At 44.6% G+C, this 24,664-nt stretch overlaps 2 protein-coding genes across 3 annotated transcripts; one reads left to right on the top strand and one right to left on the bottom strand.

The window, feature by feature from the left end:
* The first annotated feature begins 1,142 nt into the window (after positions 1–1,142).
* On the top strand, positions 1,143–12,097 carry elp1 (elongator acetyltransferase complex subunit 1). The gene is made up of 36 exons (XM_079268609.1): positions 1,143–1,220; positions 1,996–2,198; positions 2,376–2,528; positions 2,691–2,772; positions 3,194–3,274; positions 3,384–3,469; positions 3,550–3,740; positions 3,907–4,030; positions 4,121–4,214; positions 4,332–4,562; positions 4,656–4,826; positions 5,096–5,174; positions 5,261–5,416; positions 5,532–5,638; positions 5,813–5,916; positions 6,002–6,055; positions 6,153–6,258; positions 6,584–6,699; positions 6,802–6,875; positions 7,496–7,574; positions 7,713–7,792; positions 7,887–8,024; positions 8,201–8,286; positions 8,502–8,650; positions 9,162–9,285; positions 9,433–9,530; positions 9,875–10,076; positions 10,168–10,229; positions 10,316–10,378; positions 10,466–10,526; positions 10,630–10,743; positions 10,981–11,080; positions 11,184–11,311; positions 11,393–11,544; positions 11,765–11,843; positions 11,943–12,097. Exons 2-36 carry the CDS (start codon positions 2,049–2,051, stop codon positions 12,008–12,010), a joined length of 3,942 nt encoding a protein of 1,313 aa, XP_079124735.1. The 5' UTR covers positions 1,143–1,220; positions 1,996–2,048; the 3' UTR covers positions 12,011–12,097.
* A 678-nt stretch (positions 12,098–12,775) lies between these two features.
* Positions 12,776–24,276, bottom strand: LOC306777081 (putative carboxypeptidase X1). 2 transcript variants are annotated; one of them, XM_079268039.1, is made up of 14 exons: positions 24,003–24,276; positions 19,609–19,718; positions 19,276–19,415; positions 18,915–18,999; positions 17,983–18,142; positions 17,782–17,873; positions 17,143–17,266; positions 15,944–16,140; positions 15,686–15,865; positions 14,859–15,056; positions 14,686–14,782; positions 14,290–14,429; positions 14,061–14,163; positions 12,776–13,807 (listed from the first exon to the last, which is right to left on the bottom strand). In XM_079268039.1, exons 1-14 carry the CDS (start codon positions 24,253–24,255, stop codon positions 13,500–13,502), a joined length of 2,187 nt encoding a protein of 728 aa, XP_079124165.1. In that variant the 5' UTR covers positions 24,256–24,276; the 3' UTR covers positions 12,776–13,499. The 2 variants fall into 2 exon arrangements, with proteins under 2 accessions (XP_079124165.1, XP_079124166.1); XM_079268040.1 differs by lacking the exon at positions 18,915–18,999 and having other exon boundaries at positions 24,003–24,143.
* Positions 24,277–24,664: the final 388 nt, after the last annotated feature.

Genomic DNA, 24,664 nt, shown 5'->3' with positions numbered 1-24,664 from the left:
AGCAGCAGCAATTTACAGAGTAAAATATAACATATGGAATGCACAATATCTAACGTACAATAAAATAACAGAGCAGATATTGAATTGAAGGAATAGATTTATAAAAAATAAAAAATAAACTAGAATAGAATAGAAAATAGAAATGCACAGTATATACCATGCATATAGTGGTATTAATTAAATAAAATTAGCAACTAGTAAACTAAACTCAACTAAACAACCTGGACAGTAGAGCCAGGATCACCAACAACAAGCAACAGCGTGTAGCGTTGTAGTCATGTGAAGGACGACGATCTGGCCCGAGGTGTTTCATTATAAAGTCTAATGGCAGAGGGCAGGAATGTTCTCCTGTATCTGTCCTTGTGACAGCGGAGCTGCATCAGTCTGTTGGAGAAAGTGCTCCTCTGTCCCTGCAGGAGGTGGTGGAGAGGGTGGTCTGGGTTATCCAATATGGATGATAGTTTCTTCAGTGTCCTCCTCTCCACCACCTCTTCCAGATCGTCTTGTTTGCAGCCAATGATGGAGCCGGCCTTCTTAACTAGTTTGTTCAGTCTGTTGGTGTCTGCGGCTCCAATGCTGCTCCCCCAGCAGACTACAGGAGTACAGTGCACTGGCCACAACAGACTGATAGAACATCTCCAACATCTTGCTGCACACGTTGAAGGATCGAAGTTTAACCACAGCATACTGAGAAAAATGATACAATGATAGCGTGTGTGTTAAAATAGTTTCCATTCACCACATGGTTTTGCCTTTATTAAAAGCACATGAACACAAATATATAGTAACAGATACACATATATGAGAAATAAGAGAAAACGCATGAATGAAATCAAAAAACACACAAGCAGCTGTTGAATTAGAATAGAAATAAAAAGTTTGTTTTTAGGTCAGTTATAAAGAATTACATTCAAGAAGTTTTAATCCCGAATCCTATAAATCCTAAAGATACTTCGGGTCTTCGCTTTTCTCTTATTTTGCAATTTATACAAAGATGTAATACAGTCAAATAAAAGAGAAAAAGTGGGTAATGTTAGGTTTTCTTGGATGCACCTTTACTCCACAGCGCCAGGGGGTGCCACCGCCGCTGCCTCACGTCACCGCGTCAGCGGTGAAAGGTCACGAGGCTGACAGCGCCGCATGCGTGTTGTTGTGTTGTTGACTTGATGGTTGTTGATGCTGGACATTTAAAAGGTTGTATTACTTTAATCTGTTTCTCGGTGAGTTTTACAGTTTTCTTGCAATTGTATTACGTTCCAAAGCTTTCTCTGTCGATCTGTTCGGTCGGATTACTGAAGCTAGTTAGCATTTGGCTCCTTTTAGCTAGTTTAAATGTAAGCTAACACACCCAGTTCCATCTTCGGACACCCTGTAGTCTTTACTTCTAAAACCATCAGTTTGCCCTGTAAAACTGGAACAAACTCAGGAAACTGGCTAACAGGTAACTTGTAAGAAGAAAGTACTCAATTGAATATGTAGAATTGATGCGAAATATGCTAATAAACCTGTCTTTATGCCGTTTACTATTTAAATAGGGGTTTTGTTATCCAATTAGTTTATTACATATACTTAAGAGTTTGTCAGGGCTGTGTCCGATAATGGAAACGTTAAAGTAGTGGCTGTGTTAGCAACAAACAAGAGAGAATATTCAGTATGGCTCTCATTGTATTGATTAATTTGATTTCTCCCCATAACAGCAGAAAAATACAGGCTGTTTTAGTCCCCAAATCTGAAACTACTAACTTTAAATCAACAGGGCTGTGCTGAAGACCGGTGTCTGAATATCTCAATGTTGCTAATAATATATATAACATATATATATATATATATATATATATATAACAACCTTAATATAAATGATTGTTCAAGCATGTAGAGGCTCTGTTTATTAATACAGACCACACAATAGTAATGATATTGTACTGATACACCACACATATCAATGGTTTCAGTACCGAACATATAACATTTTTTGCTGTTTCGTGTGTTTTGCAGCCTTTGGGTCCAGACTCCGGCTCCGTGTGTTCTTCAGTCGGTCCTGAGGTAAAATGCGGAACTTGAAGCTGCTGAAGAGCCTGCGGAGCTCCGAGCTGCAGGGTCCCGGCTCCCCTCAGTGTGTATCTGTGCGGGCCGACACCGGCTCGCTGCTGGTCGCTTCTCACTATTCCATCACAGAGTACGACCCACGGACTGGCCAGGTGAGCTGGGGAAGACATGCTGTGCGGAGGAGACAAACGGCATACTAGCTTCATTTACTCATTTATTTTAACTTGTCTTGATGAGGGTAGTAATGTGTTTGGAGATGCAATTTTAAACAAATAACAAAGGAAAAGTGCTGCATTTCAATCAGGAATCCACTTTACTCTGACCTGCAGGTGGTCAGCGAGGCCTCGTTGACGGCTGAGGGTTTCCTCCCGGAGGACGGCAGCGGGACGGTGGTCGGGCTGCAGGACCTGGCTGAACTGGAGTCGGCATGTTTGTCCACAGCTGGCGGCGACGTCGTCCTCTTCAACTTCAAGACCTGCCAGGTTAGCAGCACAGACAGGCTGGAAAGTTGGGACCGACTTTTTCAGCGGTTTGGCAGTTAAGAGTTGGCTTTAGTGTTGAGGTTGGAGATCGTTTGAATAAGGGGTAAGGGGATGCATTATGTCGATGAGGGTCCTCATAAAATGTGTGTGATGGTTCCACAGTTAGAGTGTGTTGGCAGTGTGGACAGCGGCCTGACCTCGATGAGTTGGAGTCCTGATGAAGAGCTTGTCGTTCTCACTACTGGTCAGTATTTATACAAATGTCAAAAACATGTTGTCCATTAAGATAATTAATTCACTGTTTTAAATCTTCAATTGAATTATTTTAATCGTCCGTCTGAAAGCCCTCACTCTCGTAGTTGAAATGTCAGAACAAAGCACCCGATTTATTAAGTCTGTTCATGAAGGCTGGTCGTCTAAACTTTTATAAAGTTGCTGCTATTAAAGGTGGGCTGAGAAGCTGATCTTTATGGTTGGTCTTTATTTGTTGTTTAAAAACTGTCAAAAATGAACAAAGGTTGAGTTCTTTATGGCAAAGAGACCCTGTTGCTGTAGATATACATATAAAGCCTTAGCTACAGATCAATGCTGAGTGAGTTCATTCTTAGTTAAACATATTAAGCATTGTTACAAATGAATAAAGTGTGAATAATTTGTTCTCACAGGTCAGGAAACAATCATCATGATGACCAAAGAATTTGAGCCGATCACTGAGGTTGGAATCCACCAGGACGACTTTGGTGAAGGTACGGTGGCTCAGAGGTTCAAAACCAGAGAGTCAGGAGATGATCTGCCTCAATAACAATAACATGATGTAAAATGTATAATTGTTCCGTATTTTTGTGTGTTTTGCAGGGAAGTTCATCACGGTGGGTTGGGGAAAGAAGGAGACTCAGTTCCACGGCTCAGAGGGGAAACAGGCAGCACAGAGGAAGAGCCAGGTCAGTGTTCAACCACAGACGCCTACAAACATTTAGTCTCGTATGACAATATTCTGAATGATGTAAACATGCACCGACAGGAGGTGCAGCCGGCTGCAGCCTGGGATGACCGCACGCCGCGGGTGACGTGGCGAGGTGACGGTCAGCTGTTTGCCGTCAGTGCCGTCTGTCTCCAGACCGGCGCCAGGAAGGTCCGGGTCTGGAACAGAGAGGGGGTCCTGCAGGCCACCAGCGAGTCCATCAACGGCCTGGAGCAGGCGCTCTGCTGGAAGTCAGTCTTTTCTTTTAGTTCATTCAACTTTTCCCATCTGGAGAACTGGATCAATGTGTGAACGATTCTGCTGTATTTCCGGGATAAATAACACATTTACATGAAGGAATAAAATAAATAGTATTAGAAGTGAGAGTTTACGGTCAATCTTCTCCGGCTGTTTCAGACCCTCGGGCAGCCTGATAGCGAGCACTCAGCGCCATCCCAACAAACACAGTGTGGTTTTCATGGAGAAGAACGGACTGCTGCACGGAGACTTCACCCTCCCCTTCAGCAAAGACCAGGCCAGGGTACGACCAGCTACACCTGACCCGCATACGCACTACCGTTAGTCACGTTGACTCTTTCAAAAGCATCATAAAACACTGTGTGTGTTCCAGGTGAAGGATCTGCTGTGGAACAGTGACTCCACTGTGTTAGCGGTGTGGCTGGAGGACTTGGCTGCTGGAGAGGACGAACAAGTCGACACGTACAGTGAGTTCAACTACAGTTGGCCAATCGGTGTCTCCAATGTGACCCACCCTTTCAACAATAAGTAAATGACTCAGTACATGAATGACCCACCTGGATCTGCCCGTGCTCCCTCTGCAGTCCAGCTGTGGGTGGTGGGGAACTACCACTGGTACCTGAAGCAGAGCCTGGACTTCGGCAGAGACTCTCAGAAGGCTCCGGTCTGTGTCTGCTGGGACCCTGAGCGCCCCCTAAGGCTCCACGTGGTGACGCGCAGCTGGACCAGCGTCACCTACGACTGGGGCTGGACGACAGAGAGGAGCCCCGGGATGGACGCCACCGACAACGCCAACGTGGCCGTGATTGATGGAGGTGAGGGGCAGTGAGACGAGGGGACATGGGTCTGATGGATGTTTCCAACATGATGTTAATATTTATCCAAACCTCCCCCCCCTCTCCTCTCAGATAAAATCCTGGTGACACACTTCAGGCAGTGTGTGGTTCCTCCTCCCATGTGTTCTTTTGAGCTCCAGCTGACCTCGCCAGTCAACCAGGTGAGCTTCCTCTGCCAACCTCAGAGGACCAATCAGCTGGCAGCGTTGACTTCCGACGGACAGATCTCAGTCTACGTCCAAGGTGAGCTTTACAATGTTGTCCTTAAAGACGCGATATCAGAGATATTGGTGACCAGGGGTGCCTGCGAAGAGCCCAAAAGATATGGAAAGACAAAACCCAACCCAGACAGAGCCTGTTCACCTGCTGCCATCCTCCAACCTCCACATATAATATAGTAACAAAATGGGACTGCAAACTGCAATTTGTTGCGTAACCCTGTTGTACAATGACAATAAATGGACCTTGTAAACACGAATGTGTGTCTGTTTTGTTCTGGGCTTGAATACTAGATTCAGGAGAACAAGTTGACAAAACATCAGATGGGTTCCGCACGATGTCTCGTCCTCTGGTCCTCCAGAAAACCTTCAGGTAACCAACCTGCAGTGCTGCTGTCTTAACTTCCACTGATCAATCTGTGTCATGTTGACTTCAGTCTGAAATCTCTCCTCCTGCAGAGTGACTGTTGTGCAGGAGGAGCCTCTGGCCCTGCGGCAGCTGCTGTGGCTGCAGGACGAGCTGTTTGTGGGTGTGCGCTCCAGTCTGCTGCCAACCTCCTCCACCCTGCTGATGCTCCGCCCCGCTCATGACGCCGACGACACGCTCACTGTCAGGTCAGCGGGGCTGAACTGTGGGGTGGCAGCACCTTCAGCCCAGTTGTTGTCCTGTTAAACTTACTGATTGAATCCATTGTAATAAATGAGCCTTCCCGGGGGTTTTGTGTTGCAGGTCTGAGATAGAAGTGGACGGCGTGGTGGTCAGCATGGTTCACTGCTCCCAGACTGGCACTGTGGCGCTGCAGCTGGAGGATGGACAGATCAGGAAGCTGCGCTGGGGTGAGTCACCATCACTCTTCTTCTGCCACTGAATTATGTGTTTTGCTAAGTGCATCATTTGATCAAAACAAAAGCACTCTGCACAACATGGAGATTGTGCATTCCTACTTTCTTTTACAGGAGAAGCATTTAAAATGCAAACATACAACTTGTATTTATTTTATGTCTGTGTAGATGGTCCTGAGCTGTCAGTGGGGGGTTGGCGTGACTCCAGCAGATGTAGCATCAACTTCCCTGTTCCCTGCGTTCAGACGGCCCTCTGCAGCATCAGTGGGGAGGTAGAACCACAGATACTCAGAATAACATGGCTCAATATAAGTGAGCTTCTAGTGAACAGGCCTAAATGCATGCGTTTGTCTTCAGGAATATCTACTCGGCCTGACGGACAGATCCCACCTGTACGCTGGAGACACGGAGGTACGCTGTCAGCTTTATCTAACCAGCTCTCGCAATGTGTTTTTAGTGAGACAGGGCTGATGGGAAATGTGTTCATTGATGTCTGCTTCTCTCTCAGTTGGCCTCCAATATTTCCTCCTTCGCCGTTTGCAACGACTTCCTCCTCATCACCACACACTCTCACACCTGCCGCTGCCTCCAGCTGACCACGCTCGATGTCAAAGGTAGAGTTCATTTAGTTTGATACTTCTCCATCATGCCAACGACGGCATGTTGTTTACATTATTATTATTCTGTATTTAGTGACGAAACATCTGGGCGTTTTAGTCAGTGAAAGCTGTTTAACATTTTAGTATTTTTTTTATTCATCTGATTATCATTTCAGTCAATCTATTCCAGACTAAATATCACCTGGTTTCTTTCTCTCACACCTTGTTGTTACTTGAACTGAAGTAATTTACTCCTCACTGTGTTACCGATGTAGCCCTGATATTACGCCAGAACAGGAAACAGCTGTACAGCTGAGTTGAATGACCTTTGACCCCGCAGGGCTGCAGGCGGCCTTGGCCTCAGATGGAGGTCAGAGCGACGAGTCGCTGCGGCGGGTGGAGAGGGGGTCCAGGATCGTCACTGTGGTACCGCAAGACACCAGAGTGGTTCTGCAGGTCCGTTTAACACTCACACACACACACACACACACACGTTACTGCCTCCTGTGTAAACACCGCGGCAGTGCTGCTGATTTATTTCGGCGTGCTTGTGGTCAGATGCCTCGTGGGAACCTGGAGACGGTGCATCATCGAGCGCTGGTGTTGGCTCAGCTCAGGAGGTGGTTGGACAGGTGAGTTTGATGTTCTGCAGTCATGTTAGCTGCTTGTTGTTTTTATCATCCTCTCAGACCAACGCTGATCTTAACTGCACCAAACCCATCTGTCATCTCATATGGGCATTTCATACTTTGCTCAATGTATTTTTATTGGTTCTTAACGACGTATAAAATGCAATAAATTCCCATTCATTACATTTAACTGAACCAATGAATATATACGTTAATTATATATGATATGGGGTCAGTAATACAAAACTACAATACGATATCCGTGGCATTTCTATCTATTGGTTCAACATAGTTTCCATAGTGTGCAGCATAACATTTCTGAGCTCAACTTCTTGTAGAATAGTGAATAATTAACGTAAAATGATTCATAGTCTTTAATCCCAGTTTAACGCTTCCATTTCAGCAGTACTACTGTCCATCTATAAGCTATCGTATTTGTTTCATGTTATATCATAAGTTTTAACTAAATTTACTCTTTTATATACATATATAATACTTAAACAATACTCTTGATGTTATGTAAATGTCACACTTTGTTGCCTGATGCTTAGACTAGAAGCACAGAGGGATCAAAGTGTTAAACGTGTTCCATACTGCGTCTGTAACGTGTTTTGTTTTTTCAGTTTGCGGTTCAGAGATTCCTTTGAGTGTATGAGGAAGCTGCGGATCAACCTGAACCTCCTTTATGATCACAACCCGAAGGTACAAACAACGATGCAACGAGTAGTTCGGTTACTTCACAGCTTCTTCTCGCCTCCAGCAGGCAGTTTATTCATAAGTTAGGATTAAAGTGTAAACACAGACGCACGTTCATGACGGCTCATGTTTCACTTCCTGCAGGTTTTGCTGGAGAACATGCAGACCTTCATCACACAGCTCAGCTCCATCAGCCACATCAACCTCTTCCTCACTGAGCTCAAGTAAGACTCTTTACATTTTTTCAGTTTCATGTAAAGGTAAGACAAGTATTTTTACTCGTGTATTGTGCATTGTTTTCCCCTCCTTGGTACCCAGGGAGGAGGATACAACCAGCACCATGTACCCCCGCCCTGAGAACAGCTCGGTCCAGACTCAGCCGGTCTCTGGGCAGAAGAAGGTGGATGTAGTCTGTGATGCTTTACGGAGCGCCATGGAGTCACTGGATCCAAACAAGTCAGTGACACTGAACCTTCTTGAGAAACATGTGCTGAGAATCTCAAGCGACTTTGACTCATTCACGCCCCCTAAAGGCTTGAGACGGGACTTCGGCCTGGTTCAGAAGTCTTAAAAACAGCGTTGCAGACAGAGCAGTGGTGAGATATAAACCCATCATGTTGTCAACCTTCCAGGTTCTTTCTGTCCGTACTGACGACTCACGTGAAGAAGACGGTTCCAGAGCTGGAGGTCGCTCTGCAGAAAGTCCACGAGCTTCGAGGTGAGCAGCCCGGTGACCTGCAGGAACCCTAAACTGATACCAGGAGCTCTGTTTCACACCTGTCAACACCTGGCACCCAAAGGCCGAGAACTGGTTGAGAATACAACACGTCGAGCCATGCTCAGCTACACACACACACACACACACACACACACACAGAGGAGCAGGTGGTGTTGGAGTTGCTCATCGTGTGCTGTGCTCGTGTCTTCGTCCAGTGAACCCTCCTCATGCTCCCGGTGCTGTGAGTGCTGAAGAGGCGTTGAAGTACCTCCTCTTCCTCGTCAACGTCAACGACCTGTACGAACACTCTCTGGGAACGTACGACTTCGACCTCGTGCTCATGGTGGCCGAGAAATCCCAGAAGGTACGACGGCGCGCTGGTTCTGTTAACGAGGTTGTTTATAAAGCTCTCATTTCTGTTCACCTGTGATGTTCATGGCCTCTGCTGCTTAAAGCACCAAGAAGTGTTCAAGGAGACATTCTGTCCTCGTTAATATGCAGATGTATGCACCAAAACCGAGACGAGCTGCCAGATATCGTACAGAGTCACTCGTGAATATCAGAATCTCATTAGCTCATCAGCTCTGACGGGAGGAGAAGAGCTTCTTCCTGATTGTTGACATGTTTGTGGAGAACACAAGTCATGAAGTAAACAGATGAAGTTTAATCCAGAAAGGAGGGTGTGTACAAAATAATAACACAATACAGGATATGAAGAGAACAAGAGGTAACTTGTTCAAATTCTGAATCGATTACTTTTTTGATTTTCACAAATTTTAGATGGATTCCAACAGCCAGACACTGGATAACTCCTGAATAATGCTTTACACTCTTGTGATTATGTATTAGTTCATTATTGTCTCCAATCCCTGCAGGACCCCAAAGAGTACCTTCCCTTCTTAAACATGCTGAAGAGCCTGGAGACGAACTACCAGCGCTTCACCATCGACAAGCACCTGAAGCGCTACAGGAAGGCCCTGCATCACCTCAGCAAGTGTGGTCAGTGTGAACGCTTCCGTCCGCTCTTTCACTGGCGTGACCGACCAACACATGTTGACCTGTTCACCTGAAAGACGTGGAACAGCAGCCCGTGTGTTTGGTCTTTTTGGTTCCGTGACTCAAACTTGTGTTGTGCTTTGAGTTCAGGAGACGAACATTTCCATGAAGCTCTGCAGCTCGTGAAGGAGCAGAAGCTGTACAGTGAAGCTCTGCGACTGTACGCAGCAGACGGGCCTCAATACAAGGTACGGAAACACAAACGCAGCGACTCAAGACGATTTCAGTGCTGTCTGTTTATCTCATGTCATCAGTGTTGGCTTCACCAACGATGGGCGACTCATTATTTGGGGCATTTTCAATAAGGCTGCCCCTCTTATGCAACGAAGATTTCATTGTTTTAAGCTTTTTCACGCTGAATGACTCATTTCCAAGAAACGTTTGGGCTCATCTCTGGTAAACAGAATATTTAAAATGGTGCTTTTGTGAGATTCTTTGTGGAGGAAGTTGAGAAAATGGTCTTGGTGTGTGTGTTAGTCCACTATATCTTTAATCCGGTTAAAAGACTTTTACTTTGACCTGTGACCTCTAGGCTCTGAGCTGCTGTTACGCTGAGCACCTGATGGAGCAGCAGCAGGCGGAGCAGGCCGGCCTGCTGCTCTGGCGATGCGGAGAGCCAGTCGGCGCCCTGCAGGCCTTCGCCAGCAGCTCCAGCTGGAGGAACGCCATCTGTGCGGCGCAGCAGATCCCACTACCGCCCGACCAGCTGGCTCTGCTGGCCAGGGACCTGGCAGGTAAGACAGACAGGTAGACAGGTAGACAGGTAGACAGACAGACAGCCGGTGAGCTGGTCAGACATGGTAATAGTTTTCCTTCCTTCTGTAGAGAAGCTGACTGAGCAGCGACGATACTCTGAAGCTGCTCTGCTGTTGGACCAGTACGCCAAAGTAAGATCCTCTGCAGCAGAAAAAGTGTCTACTTATGAAGTTAAAGTTTAAATATTGTAAATAAAATCACTCTTCTTTTCCAATAGGACTGTGAGGAGGCCATCTTGGCTCTGATCACTGGCTCGGTCTGGGAGGAGGCGCTCCGATTGGTCAGTCATTGATTTTCTTTTTACTTTTGTTTCTTCATTTATTCGTTTTTTGACAAAACCACGAGGTGTTTTCTTTGTCTGCTTCAGATTTACATGCACAACCGACAGGACATCACTGAAACCAACCTCAAACCTGCTCTGTTGGAAGGTAAGGATCAGTCACACTGAGCTGCTCGGCCATGTGACAGACGGTTCTTCTTCTTCTCCTGTTTATGAAACATTTGAACGGTGATAATATCTTTTCGTGTCAGCTGTCGGCACCCAGACGGCTTTCCTGGAGGCCCAAGTAGCGACGTTCACGCGGCACAAGACCCGGCTGGCTGTGGTTCGAGAGCAGAAAGAGAAGGCGAGGCTGGACATGCTGGGTGAGAAGAAGTCAGAAATGACGTGTTTGATTTGAACAATATTTTTATGATTTTATGGAATGAAAGGAATCGGACCAGATGCACAGCAGCATCTGTAGTCTCGATATATTCCAGTCACATTATCACCACAATATGTCTAAATACGGTCAAGAGGGAAGGAATTAAGATATTCTGCCGTTAGAATAATAAGTAATTGAATGAATTAAACTGTCAGTAAGCGTCTGTGTTCTTCCTCAGATGAGGACGGTCCAGACTGCCCTGATGCGGAGCTCTACTCTGAAGCCAGCAGTGTGATGACCGGCTCCAAATACTCCCAGAGCAACTCCCGCGTCTCCTCGTAAGACCAACAAAAACACCTACAAATTGTCCGATTCTGCTGATTTTCCCCCACATGATTAATTGTGATGAATCATTTTTACCGTCCATGCTGTCGCCTGCAGGAGATCGTCAAAGAACCGGCGTAAAGCAGAGAGGAAGAAGCTGAGTCTGAAGGAAGGAAGCCCGATGGAGGACAGGGCGCTGATGTACGCTCTGGGCGAGATCCTCACCACTGTGGACAAGATGAGAGGTACGAGCGCTTCACGGCTCGTCACTATTTAACCAGCGTTGTCTGGACATATGCCAAACGGTTTCCTCCTCCTTCCTGCAGAGGAGGTGCACGGCCTGCTGAAGGCTCTGGTGCTGTTCCAGTTTGACAAACAGGCGGAGAAGCTGCAGCCGGCCTACGAGGAGGCTCTGCAGATGATGGAGGCGGCTGTTCCCGAGGTGTGGCTCGAGAGCCTGCAGAACAACCAAGCTCCGGTAAATATCGTACAATACAACGTCTCAGTAATGTGTTGTTCTTCCCCACACACACTTGGCTTTAGTATCATTTTAGGTCTGTTGCTGTAACGAATGAGTAAAATCAGGATTACACTCTTTCCATGGACGAATGAGGAATAACAATGCAGTTTTCTTCATATATCTTTCATACTTTTGTTGTATTTTTGACGTTAACTGTGGTCTCATTGGTGCGTTTCAGCTCACCGGGCCGAACTCGACGGCAAACAGCATCATGGCCTCTTTCCAGCAGCAGCAGAGACCTGCAGCCTCTCAACCAGGTCAGCAGCATGTGCAGCGCTCCAGGTCTCATGACCTCTCAGGTCACAGTGACTCTTCTGTTTCGAACGTTGTTCCTCATGCGTTTCCTCCTCTTGTAGCTGCTGAGGTCCTGATGCCGCCGAAGATGAGAAACGGTGTCAAGTGGAAGCTCGCTATTCTAATGTGAAACTAGTTTTTATTGTTTTTTTTAAACTGTAAAGTCAAATGTTAATTATATAATAAATAAAGTTTCCGTTAATGTTTCCTCTCCAAACGTCTTGATTCTCTGGAGTTCAGAAATGCAACGTTTTGGTCCCAGAATCAACCTCTAGTCTGCACCATCGGTCAACAATCACACAGGACAGTGATGGTGGTTTGGATCTGCGTCCTGCACGATGTGTTTTAATTGAAACTGTGGCAACTGCTGAAGAATCTGAGGACGTTTACATTCAGATTCTTTGAACGGTGAAGGAACCGCCCCGTCACTTTGCTGCCGGCTATGAAACGTGAATGTTTTTCAAGACCTTGACAGCCGAGTCATCACTTTTACTCCTCTATAGTCCTTCATTCTTGTAGATCCAGTGAGTCACCACACTGTAATGTAAACGTGGACAGAAGAGTGACATGAATCCAGTTAAGACGGTTTCTGAACTCAAAGGGAACTTAGTTGTGATTCTCAGATTATTTTTGATTATCTTCAATATTTCTACGACTTCTTAAAGGCATTTTTAATGGCCTGCTGTGATATAACTGTCTGGTAGCATCTTTACGGAATATTCACGACGTACTATACTGTTTTTAATGACATACGATAATATGACTTACTTCTTTCATGACATTTTACAGTTACTGAGGAAAAACGGGACTGAATTGCAGGACGAGGTGAAACAGTCTTTACTCAACAGCAGCGATTCGTTACACGGGTCAGAACACGAGGACAAAGTGGCCCAGAGAGACCGAGGAACACTGGGTTTAAATACACCGGACAGGTGCAGGTGATTAGACACAGGTGGGATCAATCAGGGGGCGGGGCAGACAATCACAGTGGCGGGAAAACACACAAAGGCAGGAAGTGAAGTGACCTAAAACGAGACGAGAGTAACGAAATAAAGTGATAAAATAATGGAAAACATAACTTAGGAGACTTTTTTTTATGACATTTCCATTGACAAACTAATGACAGTTTTTATTACACAGTTTTATGGAGTTCTGACATTTAACGGCATGGTATCACATCCAGTGTGATGACAAATGTTTTTACTTTAATGACTTAAGTGGCCAGGTTTTAAGACAATGACACATTCATAGATGTTCCTGCTCTGTATTCTGGCACAATGGATATGAATATAAACAGTGGCTATGAGTGTTTACACTGACGCTGTAGGAACACGAGCCCTTTACTTTCTGCTGCAGTGTATAAAAAGGGAACAACGCCCGGATGGGAACACGTTGACGGCTGAAAGTGAACACTTTAAATCCTCCTGGTCATTCATTTCTAATTCAGAGAGCCACCACGACACTGAGTAGCGGTACCTTCAGCTGCTCTAAGCTGTGTTCTCTTTGATAACAGCATTTTTTGGTGATAAAAGCGACATGAATCCAGGGAAGATGGGTGTCTCTGAACCCGGAGTGAACGAACCCAAGTCCAGCTTTGTTCTCCTATCTTCAGTCATCGATCACATCCTCTTCGCCCGCTTGGCAGCGGAGGCCGTCCGCCTCTGGTTGATGGCCTTGGTGGTGACACGGAGCTTACGCAGGCGTAGCTGTCGCAGCCGAAGCTGCAGGTCCTTGGGGAGTTTGCCCCCCTTGGCCAAAATGTCTCCGAGCCTCTGTCGGGGCATCTTGGTGAGGCGGAAGTCGCAGATTGTGGGGTAGTGGTCGTACATGACTTGGCAGGTGCGTGAGGACGGGTAGTAGCCCTCTGCGCTCGCCGTCACCCGGTACTCACCGGGATTCAGCAGCCGCCAGTAGTCGCCACCGGTAACTGGAAAAGAAGAGACGGCAGACATTGTTCAGATGATGGGCGGTGACTTTTTATGACAAATCATACTATGATTGTTTATGACACTTTTTAAAATGACATACTTTACTTTGACTTTTTAATTCATGAGATAATAAACTGACTTTCTTATGTTTTTTGGTGAAAAGGTATGACATTGTTGAGACTTATGTCATATTTTCTTATTCCTACGACACTTTTCCTCTGACGAGAACTAATCTCTGATGTGAGACTGTACCTGATCTAATGTGATGATCAATGTCATCAACTTTAATGATGGCGTCTGTTATACCAGCCTCTGTGTCTTTGTCACGAACGACCCCCTTTATGCCACGGTGGACCTACAACAACAACAACAAAGAGACGCTTTTGTTTTTATTGTTGCCGATACAAAACAGCAATGCACTGTAAAAAGAAAGAAGAGATCAGATCAACATCTCAGCAGAACTCGAACAAAGCAGACAGACCTGCTCCATGTAGACCAGCAGAGATTCTCTGTTGTTCTCCCACTCGACGGGAAGCTCGCTGACGTGAGGGAATTTATCGCAGGACAACTCCACCGTCACCTCGAAGCAGTTGGTGTACAGGTAGCTGAAATCATTCATACCTGCGAGGAGAGAAAAACACACAGAAATGGATATTGTGAGCCTTCCTTGATGGAGTCCCACGACGGTGTTGTTTCACGTCATTGCTGTTGGTCCGTGGGGAAATATTAGCAGTTGACTCGATGATATAAAGAGATGAAATCGGGCACTGAGATTATCACCTGATAAACTCTATCCATAAATATAACAGTGTATGAAATACTTTAAAAAGTGTATGGTTGTTCACACACAAGTTTACTTTGACAAACACGTTCTTACTTCCTGGGACGGTGTGCCAATCGGCTCCATTGATAATGTTGTTGTATCTGAGGAAGTCCTTGTTGTGGCAGGGCCGCCGGTCTGGGTTGGACATCACCTGGTTTTATATTTAAGATACAGTGAGTACATAATAATGCCCCTTTCCTGAAGTCGGCAGCAGGAAGTGGATTTACCTGATTGGTGCTGGCGTACACCGTGGCCAACCAGCGGAAGAAGCTCTCGTCAGCAGTGGGCGTGTGCTCGCGTGGCGCCCAGTCCCGGGTCATGTCGTACGGGTAGGTGACCACCAGCTCTCCGCCGTGGAAGCTAGCACCGAGAACGAACGGGACGTCCTGCATCCAGTTGATGACGGCTCGGGTCTCTGGCGCCACCTGATGTTGGAGTTGGAGATTCAGTCAGAAGATGGACTCCAATATATTTTACATGTGTATGTATGTTTTTTAAGTTTTTTTGACATTTATCTGATGTTTTCACCACATCAGACCGGTTTTACCGATAACCTCTGTTCTTCACGCAAGAGTTTCTGTCATTGGTCATCGACACACCTTCCTGTGTTGTTTTATCGTGGTGCAAATGGAATGTAAAGCACAACACGTCATGCTTAGATCACCGTGGCGTCTGAAAGGCCTCACACAGGTGATTTCACCTGATGAGACCTCTGCTTGTGACTGTGTGGTCGTGTTCAGGCTGTGTTTGATTGACATCTCCCTCACTCCCCCCCGACACGTGTCATCAGTCTACGGTCCAATCAGAAGTCTAATCAACCAGAGCAAGTGAAAACACCTGTGAGGGCCTTGAAAGGAAGGAACTCCCTGAACTATAAACAATATCAAACATTTCTTCGTGTGTTTTATTATTAATGGCATCTCAATGTTGCAGAGTTACTGTTGATGTGTTTGTTTTCCCGGCAGTAGCAGTAATAGTGCTGCTGTTTCTCAAATGAACAGAAACAGGATGAAGCGAGCGAGAGGTGGCAGTGACGTGTGCACACAACACTCACGAAGGCTTCCTCGGAGGTGTACTGCTCAGGGATGGGGAAGTAGTGGTTGATGAGTTTGGACGGGTCCGTCTCCACCTCGATGGCGTTCCACATCTCAGAGTTCAGGTCGGCAAAATTGTGGTTCATGTCGATGCCTTCGTAGCTGTAGCGACCCCAGGCCCAACCCGCCAGTTCTGAGCCCTGCACAGTAGAGAGGGGGGGTTACGAAACACTCGTCACAGAGACCACCGCACACTCTGGGTCAGAATGCACAGGCACCTTTTTGAAGGCCTTCTCGTATCCGTCAGGGTTCATGGAGGGCAGAAGGTGGATGCGGGTCTCTTTGACGAGGCGGACGATGCGCTGGTCGCCCCGCTTGTACTCCCGGCACATGTACTGCATTAGGTTGAGCAGAAGCTCTCGGCCCAGCACCTCGTTCCCGTGCATCCCCGCAATGTACCGGAACTCTGGTTCTCCTGCGGGGGGGCGGGGGGTGTTAAGAGCACTGGTTCTAATATGCATTTACCTTTTGACATGTTTCAGGCTTTTCTAGAGTCAAAACCAGCTCAAACAGATAGAAAAGTCTATTTACAATCAAAACCAAGCATCTTTTTTGAGGGTAGCCGCGTGCTACATCTTCTCATACTCTCACAGACCTGTGCTTTCAAAGTACCTCTTTTCACGGACCGCGCTGAAAGACCTGGATCTGTTTCCTGTTTGGTCCGCATGCATCGACAGGCAGCTCTGAAACCTCACACGTCCTCCTCACAACGTCTATGAGGAGGCGTGTCTCTTGACTCGGTCTGATGGTCTTACTTCAATAACTGGAGCTGGAAGCACTACTGAGGTTCTTCAATCTGATGTATTTATTTTGTTATCTAATCTCCAGTTAGACATACTGAGATATACAAAACAAGTATCAGTGGCATAGCCAACACAGCAGCATCACAAACCTCTCCACTCTGCTGCCATGTGGGCAGATCGGAGGAGGCCAAGGAAAACATTCGTAGGCTACGTCTCAGAGCCAGCGACGGGGAGCTCTGGTCTGTGGAGCGTTATGTTCCACACAGTGCTGGACTGTGTCCTTTTGCAGGGTTTGGGAAACAGCGGCAGCCGTCGCAGGAGTCCCCTCTGACCCCTTAGATCATGTGATCGCAAAGCATCTGTCCCTCATTCCAGTAAAGGACGCCTCTCGTGGAGCAGAAGCAATGTGGCAACTATGCAGTAAGTGGAAGACTGCAAGTTACGTTAAAGAAGAAAGTCTTTGAGGCTGAACTTCAATATGTCATTGAGCTTCTCTAGCTCATAACCTTTAATCCTGAACTGGTAAAAATAGTACAACAATTTCAAGCTTTTGGTTGATGAAAATTATGAAAATGAACCAAATAGATCTTCTACATTTTAGATATGATGAACCTTTGAGTGAGATTGTTCCTTTTAAACATGGTAGATGTCCGATGGTAGATGTTGCGTCTCACCCAGCTCGTGTTTCCCAGGGTTGTCAGAGATCTCCATGACGTAGAGCTTCAGACCGGTGTAACTCTTCCCGATGCTGTAGATGCGGGTGATGTCGGGACACGCCTCGTTCACAGACTTCATCAACTGGGAAACGACAACAAAGACCCACGTTTTGTGTTTTACCAGTGTGAACACGTCTCAGACCAGTCTGTGAGAAATGCTACAGAAGGACTGAGTCATGGATCACTGAACGGGCCTACTGGGGAAACAGGCCTAGAGGGCTGAGGGGCCCCGGGGGCCCCAAAATGTCTTTCAAAGAGACACATACCCACAAGGAAGACACTCAAAATAACCACAAAGAAACACAAAAAAGACTGCAAAGAGGTACAAAACAGCAGCAGAGAGACCACAAAGAAAGAAATGATGACTATAAAAACGACAAAGAGACACAAAACAACTGCAAAGCAACACAAAATGATCTCCTGTAGCAGAACATTTTCAATACATTTCAATGAGGTAACTGAAGGGGACGAATGATTGACATGAAATTATTGCGGGTGGCATCTAAGCTTTTTTATGCGGGCCAAGAAATGTCCTCGTTAAATCTCAGTGAGCAGATTGAAGAAGACGATCTTCTTGTTGAACTCCATCGCTCTGACCTTTCTCATCTCCTTGTAGTTGTGGTGCCTGAAGTCCAGTTTGTCTTTGGACTCCGTTGGCTCTGTCTGCCACGCGTAGATGTTGTTTGGATCTGTGACAGCGGTAAAGGTGTGCGTGTGACAGCGACCAATAATAGAACAAAAGTCATCACATTAAATGTCTGTTAAAAAACACTGTTCGCAGCAGTTGGCTCCCGGTACCTGGGAGTGTGCAGCCCAGCACCTCGGCTCTCAGACAGATGTGGCCCTGCGTCCCGTTCTGGTACCAGGTCTGAGGGTTGATCCGGATGTAGCGGGCCACCGTGGAGGTGTTGAAGAGGGCGAGGACGGGCGTCTCCAAGTCCTGGTTTCCCTCAAACACCTGCAGCACAAGGAGACGTGGTGAAACACAAGGAGCCTTCACAGTGTTGTGGGAGACGACGTGGTTTTAGATGCAAAAGCATGAAATCACAATGCCAGGGACTTTCAAGGACATTTAAACCAGTGTGATGCTCCATGAGGAAAGATCTTCTCATGACTGACACTTCATGGTCAGCTGTGGCACAAAGATCACTCCAATAAACAAACCCAACCAAAGTGTACAAACCTCTTTGGCATCTTGAACAAACAAAACAGTGTAAATTACACCGTCAAGACTTTCTTTTCTTATTTTCTTCTCTTAACTGACATTAAACATCAAGTGTAGGAGTGTCGACATGAAGCATTTACTTAAAAATGTACAACAGGAAGTGAAATGACCAAAAAAGGATTCAAATGAAATGTGCCAAAAGCCAGTAAAACAGCTGCACGACTTTCTCGTCTCTGACAGAATATGATATATCAATTCATACATACGAGTATTGCCAATTTAGCAACGTCCCTTAGTGTCCAACCAATTTTGTTGAAAATGTTCCAATAACTTGCTGGTGTACTTTTTCACTTTTAGGACAATTCCTAGAAAGCATTATGTGATTTAGTACAATAATTTACTGAAAAATAGAATGTTCGGTTGGTATAGGTAAGTACTCACTCATCGTATTTATAGTTTTAAGACATAACCTATATTATATCAACGCCTTGAGAGACAGAAGGAAGGAAAAGATGTCCAAAGGAGGAGAGAGATGAGGGTTCAGAAGAACAATGCGTTGACTCACAGCCTCTTCGGTCCCGTTCATAGACGGCCTCCAGACCAGAGAGTCGTTACTGAACTGCACCTTGTAGGAATGCACCACGTTCCAACTGTGTGTGAACAAGACACACGTAGTTCATATCATTCCACGGGACGCACCGAAAAACAGTGCAAAATATGATGCACCATTCGAGAAAACTTCTTTCAGCAGGAAGAGAAGACAAGGACAGAGGGAAGCCTGGTATTTATGTCTTAAAAAGTACACTGCTAACTTTTAGATTTCATTTCGAGGTCAGTGCTTGATTACAGAATATCCCCTGCTTTTTAAAGGGAACCTCTCTACAAAACTACATTTCCCAGCATCCACTCTGATCGTCAGTACTGACCTCCAGATGGAGGCACGGCCCTGCAGGATGACACCGGTGAAGCGAGTCGGCCGTCGAGCGTCCACCTCCAGCCACTGCTTCATGTCCCTGTGCTGAGCACACCAGCCTCCGTCGTAGATGTCTCCATCCTCTATCCCCGACTGCAACACACACACACACACACACATACACAATACACCAAACACCTGGTAGAACAACTGCAGCTCTTTGGGCGTTGAAACAGAGACATGCAAGCCAAACAGACTCCACACACACACACACACACACGGTGATACGTGTGCTCTGCAGGCAGCATGTCATAGATGCAGGTTTGCTGTCGGTGTGTGTTGGTACCTGGATGTTGAGCCGGCCGCGGTGCGGGCCGAGGCCTCTGCGTTTGTAGGAAGACGCTCTCAGCTGGTTGTTTTTGATCTTCAGCGACTCCAGACCCAGAGGAGGACATTCTGACAGTCAACAAGGATTTAATCACCTTTTAGAATAATGTTATAACATGACAGTAGAATAATGTTATAACATGACAGTAGAATAATGTTATAACATGACAGTAGAATAATGTTATAACATGACAGTAGAATAATGTTATAACAGTAGAATAATGTTATAACAAGACAGTAGAATATTATTATAACATGACAGTAGAATAATGTTATAACATGACAGTAGAATAATGTTATAACATGACAGTAGAATATTATTATAACATGACAGTAGAATAATGTTATAACATGACAGTAGAATAATGTTATAACATGACAGTAGAATATTATTATAACATGACAGTAGAATATTATAACATGACAGTAGAATAATGTTATAACATGACAGTAGAATAATGTTATAACATGACAGTAGAATAATGTTATAACATGTCAGTAGAATAATGTTATAACAGTAGAATAATGTTATAACAAGACAGTAGAATATTATTATAACATGACAGTAGAATAATGTTATAACATGACAGTAGAATAATGTTATAACATGACAGTAGAATATTATTATAACATGACAGTAGAATAATGTTATAACATGACAGTAGAATAATGTTATAACAGTAGAATAATGTTATAACAAGACAGTAGAATATTATTATAACATGACAGTAGAATAATGTTATAACATGACAGTAGAATAATGTTATAACATGACAGTAGAATATTATTATAACATGACAGTAGAATAATGTTATAACATGACAGTAGAATAATGTTATAACATGACAGTAGAATATTATTATAACATGACAGTAGAATATTATAACATGACAGTAGAATAATGTTATAACATGACAGTAGAATAATGTTATAACATGACAGTAGAATAATGTTATAACATGTCAGTAGAATAATGTTATAACAGTAGAATAATGTTATAACAAGACAGTAGAATATTATTATAACATGACAGTAGAATAATGTTATAACATGACAGTAGAATAATGTTATAACATGACAGTAGAATATTATTATAACATGACAGTAGAATAATGTTATAACATGACAGTAGAATAATGTTATAACATGACAGTAGAATATTATTATAACATGACAGTAGAATATTATAACATGACAGTAGAATATTATTATAACATGACAGTAGAATATTGTTATAACATGACAGTAGAATAATGTTATAACATGACAGTAGAATAATGTTATAACATGACAGTAGAATATTATTATAACATGACAGTAGAATAATGTTATAACATGACAGTAGAATAATGTTATAACATGACAGTAGAATAATGTTATAACAGTAGAATAATGTTATAACAAGACAGTAGAATAATGTTATAACAGTAGAATAATGTTATAACATGACAGTAGAATATTATTATAACATGACAGTAGAATAATGTTATAACATGACAGTAGAATATTATCACATGACAGTAGAATATTATTCTAACATGACAGTAGAATATTATTATAACATGACAGTAGAATATTATCACATGACAGTAGAATAATATTATAAGAGTAGAAGGCAGAGCGGCAAAGTAAGAAGTCATTGTTCCAGAGGTTGAGCGAGGGCTCACTGGATGTGTGATGAGAATGATCATGATGGAAATCATAAGGCTATATTCCTCAGTCCACGGTATAAAAGCAGAATAAATGAATGCTAAGTGTAGGTGGCGTTTCCGATAAAGACCCCCCCGGTTTGCCTTGTAGTCCAGCTGGATCTCTGTGACTCTTAAAACGTGTCTTTGCTGCTGTTGACCGGTGGCTTCCTGCCAAACCACACACTTCTGAGCCAGAGAGCACACGGACAAAAGCATTTATTGTGAAGCGTTCCAGCAGCAGCTGATTATTTGGGTCAACAACTGAAGATTGTTTGTTGGTTTGGGGACTAAACCTTGAAGCACACGGTGGTCCTGAAATGCAACCAGAGAAACATGTTTTGAGGGGAGAAGAGCTTCATTCACTCTCCTGTGTATCTCACTTTTAATATCCCTAAACCCCCTTTGTCACTTCCTTGCTGCCTTCTTTCGTCTCTTTGAAGGAACCACCAGGGGAAGATGGAGCCCCAAGATGCCTCATCAGAGAAACGGTCCCCACCCTGAGTCTCTTCTCCCTGGATGCTTTTGACGCACACACACACACAGAGACATAATACACCAAACAGCTGGTGTGTGTTGGTACCTGGATGTTGAGCCGGCCGCGACTGCACAGACTCAAAAGAAACTCTAACTACACTGGTACACCACACCTCCACACCTTTATGTGTGTGTGTGTGTGTGTGTGTGTGTGTGTGTGTGTGTGTGTGTGTGTGTGTGTGTGTGTGTGTGTGTGTGTGTGTGTGTGTGTGTGTGTGTGTGTGCGTGCGTGCGTGCGTGTGTGTGTGTATTACAGCATACTCTAACGTCAGAACTTGGTTTTAGGGTTATGGTTATAATAACTTTTCTTGAAGCACAGTAGATAAAGTTTGTTTGTGAGAGAGAGAGAGAGAGAGAGAGAGAGAGAGAGAGAGAGAGAGTAGCTGGAGAGAAGCAACATGGAAAAGAAGACAAAGGTGGACAAAGAAAACATCAAAGACAGGAAGAGGACAGGAGACGATGTCTGCAGTGAATAAAGATACATCTTCATCGCCAGCAGCTCCCTGATCGCCTTTCTATTTGTGTATCAAGAAGACTGGCAGCTGTTTTCAGACATCAGTGCTTTTTAGCATTCAGGTTTAGATGTAACAGTATGTGCTGACTCAGCATGGGACCAACATGAATCAGATCTGGGTCTGAACTTTGTGTTGAAACCAGCAAATAGTTTGATGTTTGTTTGATGCTTTCCTGGGTGGGTTTGTCTCAACCGACAGTTCAGTGTTCAGTGAGCTTCATGTTCATCATTCAACTTTTAGAAGTTGGTGCAGAAAGTTTTAATGGATCAAAACAAAACTCCCCTGAGACCACTTGAGTCCTGACAGAGCAAACCCCACATGTGAAAGCACTTAAAACTATTTGCCACCAACATGTGACCCTTGTCTGTCTGACATACTGTACACACCCCCCCCCCTACCACTCGCGTGTCTCTCTGTTACTTTTGAAGCAGCCACCAGAAGCTCGTTAGCGTAGCTTAGCATAAAGACTGGAGGCAAAGGGGAACAGCTAGCCTGGCTCTGCTCAAAGGTTAAAATAAACAGCTTACTGTTAGTAAAAGAACTGCTTGGTGGAGTTTTAAGTGTTGGACACAGCCAGGCTAAATGTTTCCCAGTTTCCAGTCTTGATGCTAAGCTAACCAGCTGCAGGCTGTAGCTTCAAATTCAACTGAAATACACAAGAGAGGCATCAATCTTCTGGTCTAAATCTCAGCAAGAAAGTGAAAAAAGGGTATTTTAACATTGATTGGAAGGATTATAGCTACATTTGAGATGGAGGACTACATCAGGCAGCACAAACCAGGCTTTCAAACCTCAGACTGGATTAATGTAAATGCCTGAATGACTTTTTGGCTGTTTGTGTATTTACATTACAGCCATTTGGCTGCAGCTCACAGCGTCAGTCGGTTGAACGCCACACGATTGGTTTTGAGGAGTGTGAGGGGTCTTTTGTTCTTTTGGGTTTTTTGGTTTTGAGGCATCACACATCCCATCTGGTTTTCATCAGCAGAAAACACACAGAGCTAAAATGTCTCACAGCGTTCAGGGTAGAACGTGGAACATCCTCCCCCAACCCCCCGGACACTGAGTCTCTGACCGCAGATATGCAGAGACAGCAGTCTGAACATCTCAGAGGCTTCTGGAAACCTGGAAAGATAATTGTACCGTCTGTTATTTTAACCCTGAAGTGTCACCACGAGCTGCATCTTCACCAATGAAGTCGTTGACCTTTGGAAACTTTGACACATGGGGGTCTGGTCTGAGGGACCCGAGGAACATCTCTTATTCCCAGAGTTTGGAGATCCATGTTCCAAAGGCGCAAACTAAACACATTCACCCCTCAAAGTTCTGGTTACTTTGTTCTCAGGGGAGTTTGTGTTTGTTTGCATAGTAACACATTACTGTACACACTTTACCAGCATGGCTGTTTGTTTATGGGGAAAGTAGTGTGACACAAACCAGTGAACTTTTAGTCAGCTTTTAAAACACAAACGGTAACGCAAAAAAACAAATATTGCATGAATGCTTTAGAGCTTAATTTAACCATTATTGAATGGTCACACTGAACAGTTCCACAAAAAAACAGATTGTTTTAGAAGAGTTAAAACAAACATTGAATAATATTATCCACTCACCCAATTCCAAAGGACCTTCTTCTTCTTCTCTTGTGTCTTTTCTGGTACTTTTCTTAGTAGTTGTGGTGGTTCTGGGAGGTTTAGCTGTTGACTTGCTGTACCTGGTTGTGAACAGCTCAGTGGCGTTGGTTCTGTCTGCAGGAAAAGGGCTCCGAGCTGTATGTGAATCCACAGCGGAGCTCACTGAGATAACGAAGATGAACGACCCACAATGCAGAAATAAGAGCAGCCGGAGGTGCAGAGCGACGGCCATGGTACCTCTTCCCTGCAGGAACCCCTCCGACACTGAACCTCCTGACCCGCCGCTCTGCTGAACCATCGAGTCAGCCGCAGTGCACGAACGACTTCCTGTCACACATTGAAAGAATAAAAGCTGTGTCAATATATCTACAGTATGTTTTAAGGGCAATAAATAGTAGTGAGAGAAAGAGTGTGCTTATGTTAAAACGGACAATACATTTGCAACTATTTTGATTATCTATTAACCTTTTAAGTCATTTTTGAAGCTTAAAATTCCTCAAATCATTGGATTCGAGCATCTCATCTCATCTGCGTTTGTTCGTCAGATATGATTCAACACTAAATATATTTATGTTATTCTGACAGACGGTTGGATAAATTCAGGAACTTGAAGATACCACCTTCAGCTGTGGGCAGACATT

Source organism: Melanostigma gelatinosum, assembly GCF_949748355.1.
Source record: "Melanostigma gelatinosum genome assembly, chromosome: 5".
NCBI classification, from domain to species: Eukaryota; Metazoa; Chordata; class Actinopteri; order Perciformes; family Zoarcidae; genus Melanostigma; species Melanostigma gelatinosum.
Note: the sequence above shows the minus strand (reverse complement) of the source record. Positions and strands in the feature narration are given on the sequence as shown.

Excerpts from the sequence above, each read along its gene's own strand:
- elp1 (XM_079268609.1), top strand. The coding sequence starts at position 2,049 with ATGCGGAACTTGAAGCTGCTGAAGAGCCTGCGGAGCTCCGAGCTGCAG. Across the intron at positions 2,199-2,375 it reads ACGACCCACGGACTGGCCAG|GTGGTCAGCGAGGCCTCGTT; the intron begins GTGAGCTGGGGA and ends TCTGACCTGCAG. Across the intron at positions 3,275-3,383 it reads CCAGGACGACTTTGGTGAAG|GGAAGTTCATCACGGTGGGT; the intron begins GTACGGTGGCTC and ends TGTGTTTTGCAG.
- LOC306777081 (XM_079268039.1), bottom strand. The coding sequence starts at position 24,255 with ATGGCCGTCGCTCTGCACCTCCGGCTGCTCTTATTTCTGCATTGTGGG. Across the intron at positions 19,000-19,275 it reads GGCCGTGCCTCCATCTGGAG|TTGGAACGTGGTGCATTCCT; the intron begins GTCAGTACTGAC and ends GTTCACACACAG. Across the intron at positions 17,267-17,781 it reads ACTACAAGGAGATGAGAAAG|TTGATGAAGTCTGTGAACGA; the intron begins GTCAGAGCGATG and ends GTCGTTTCCCAG.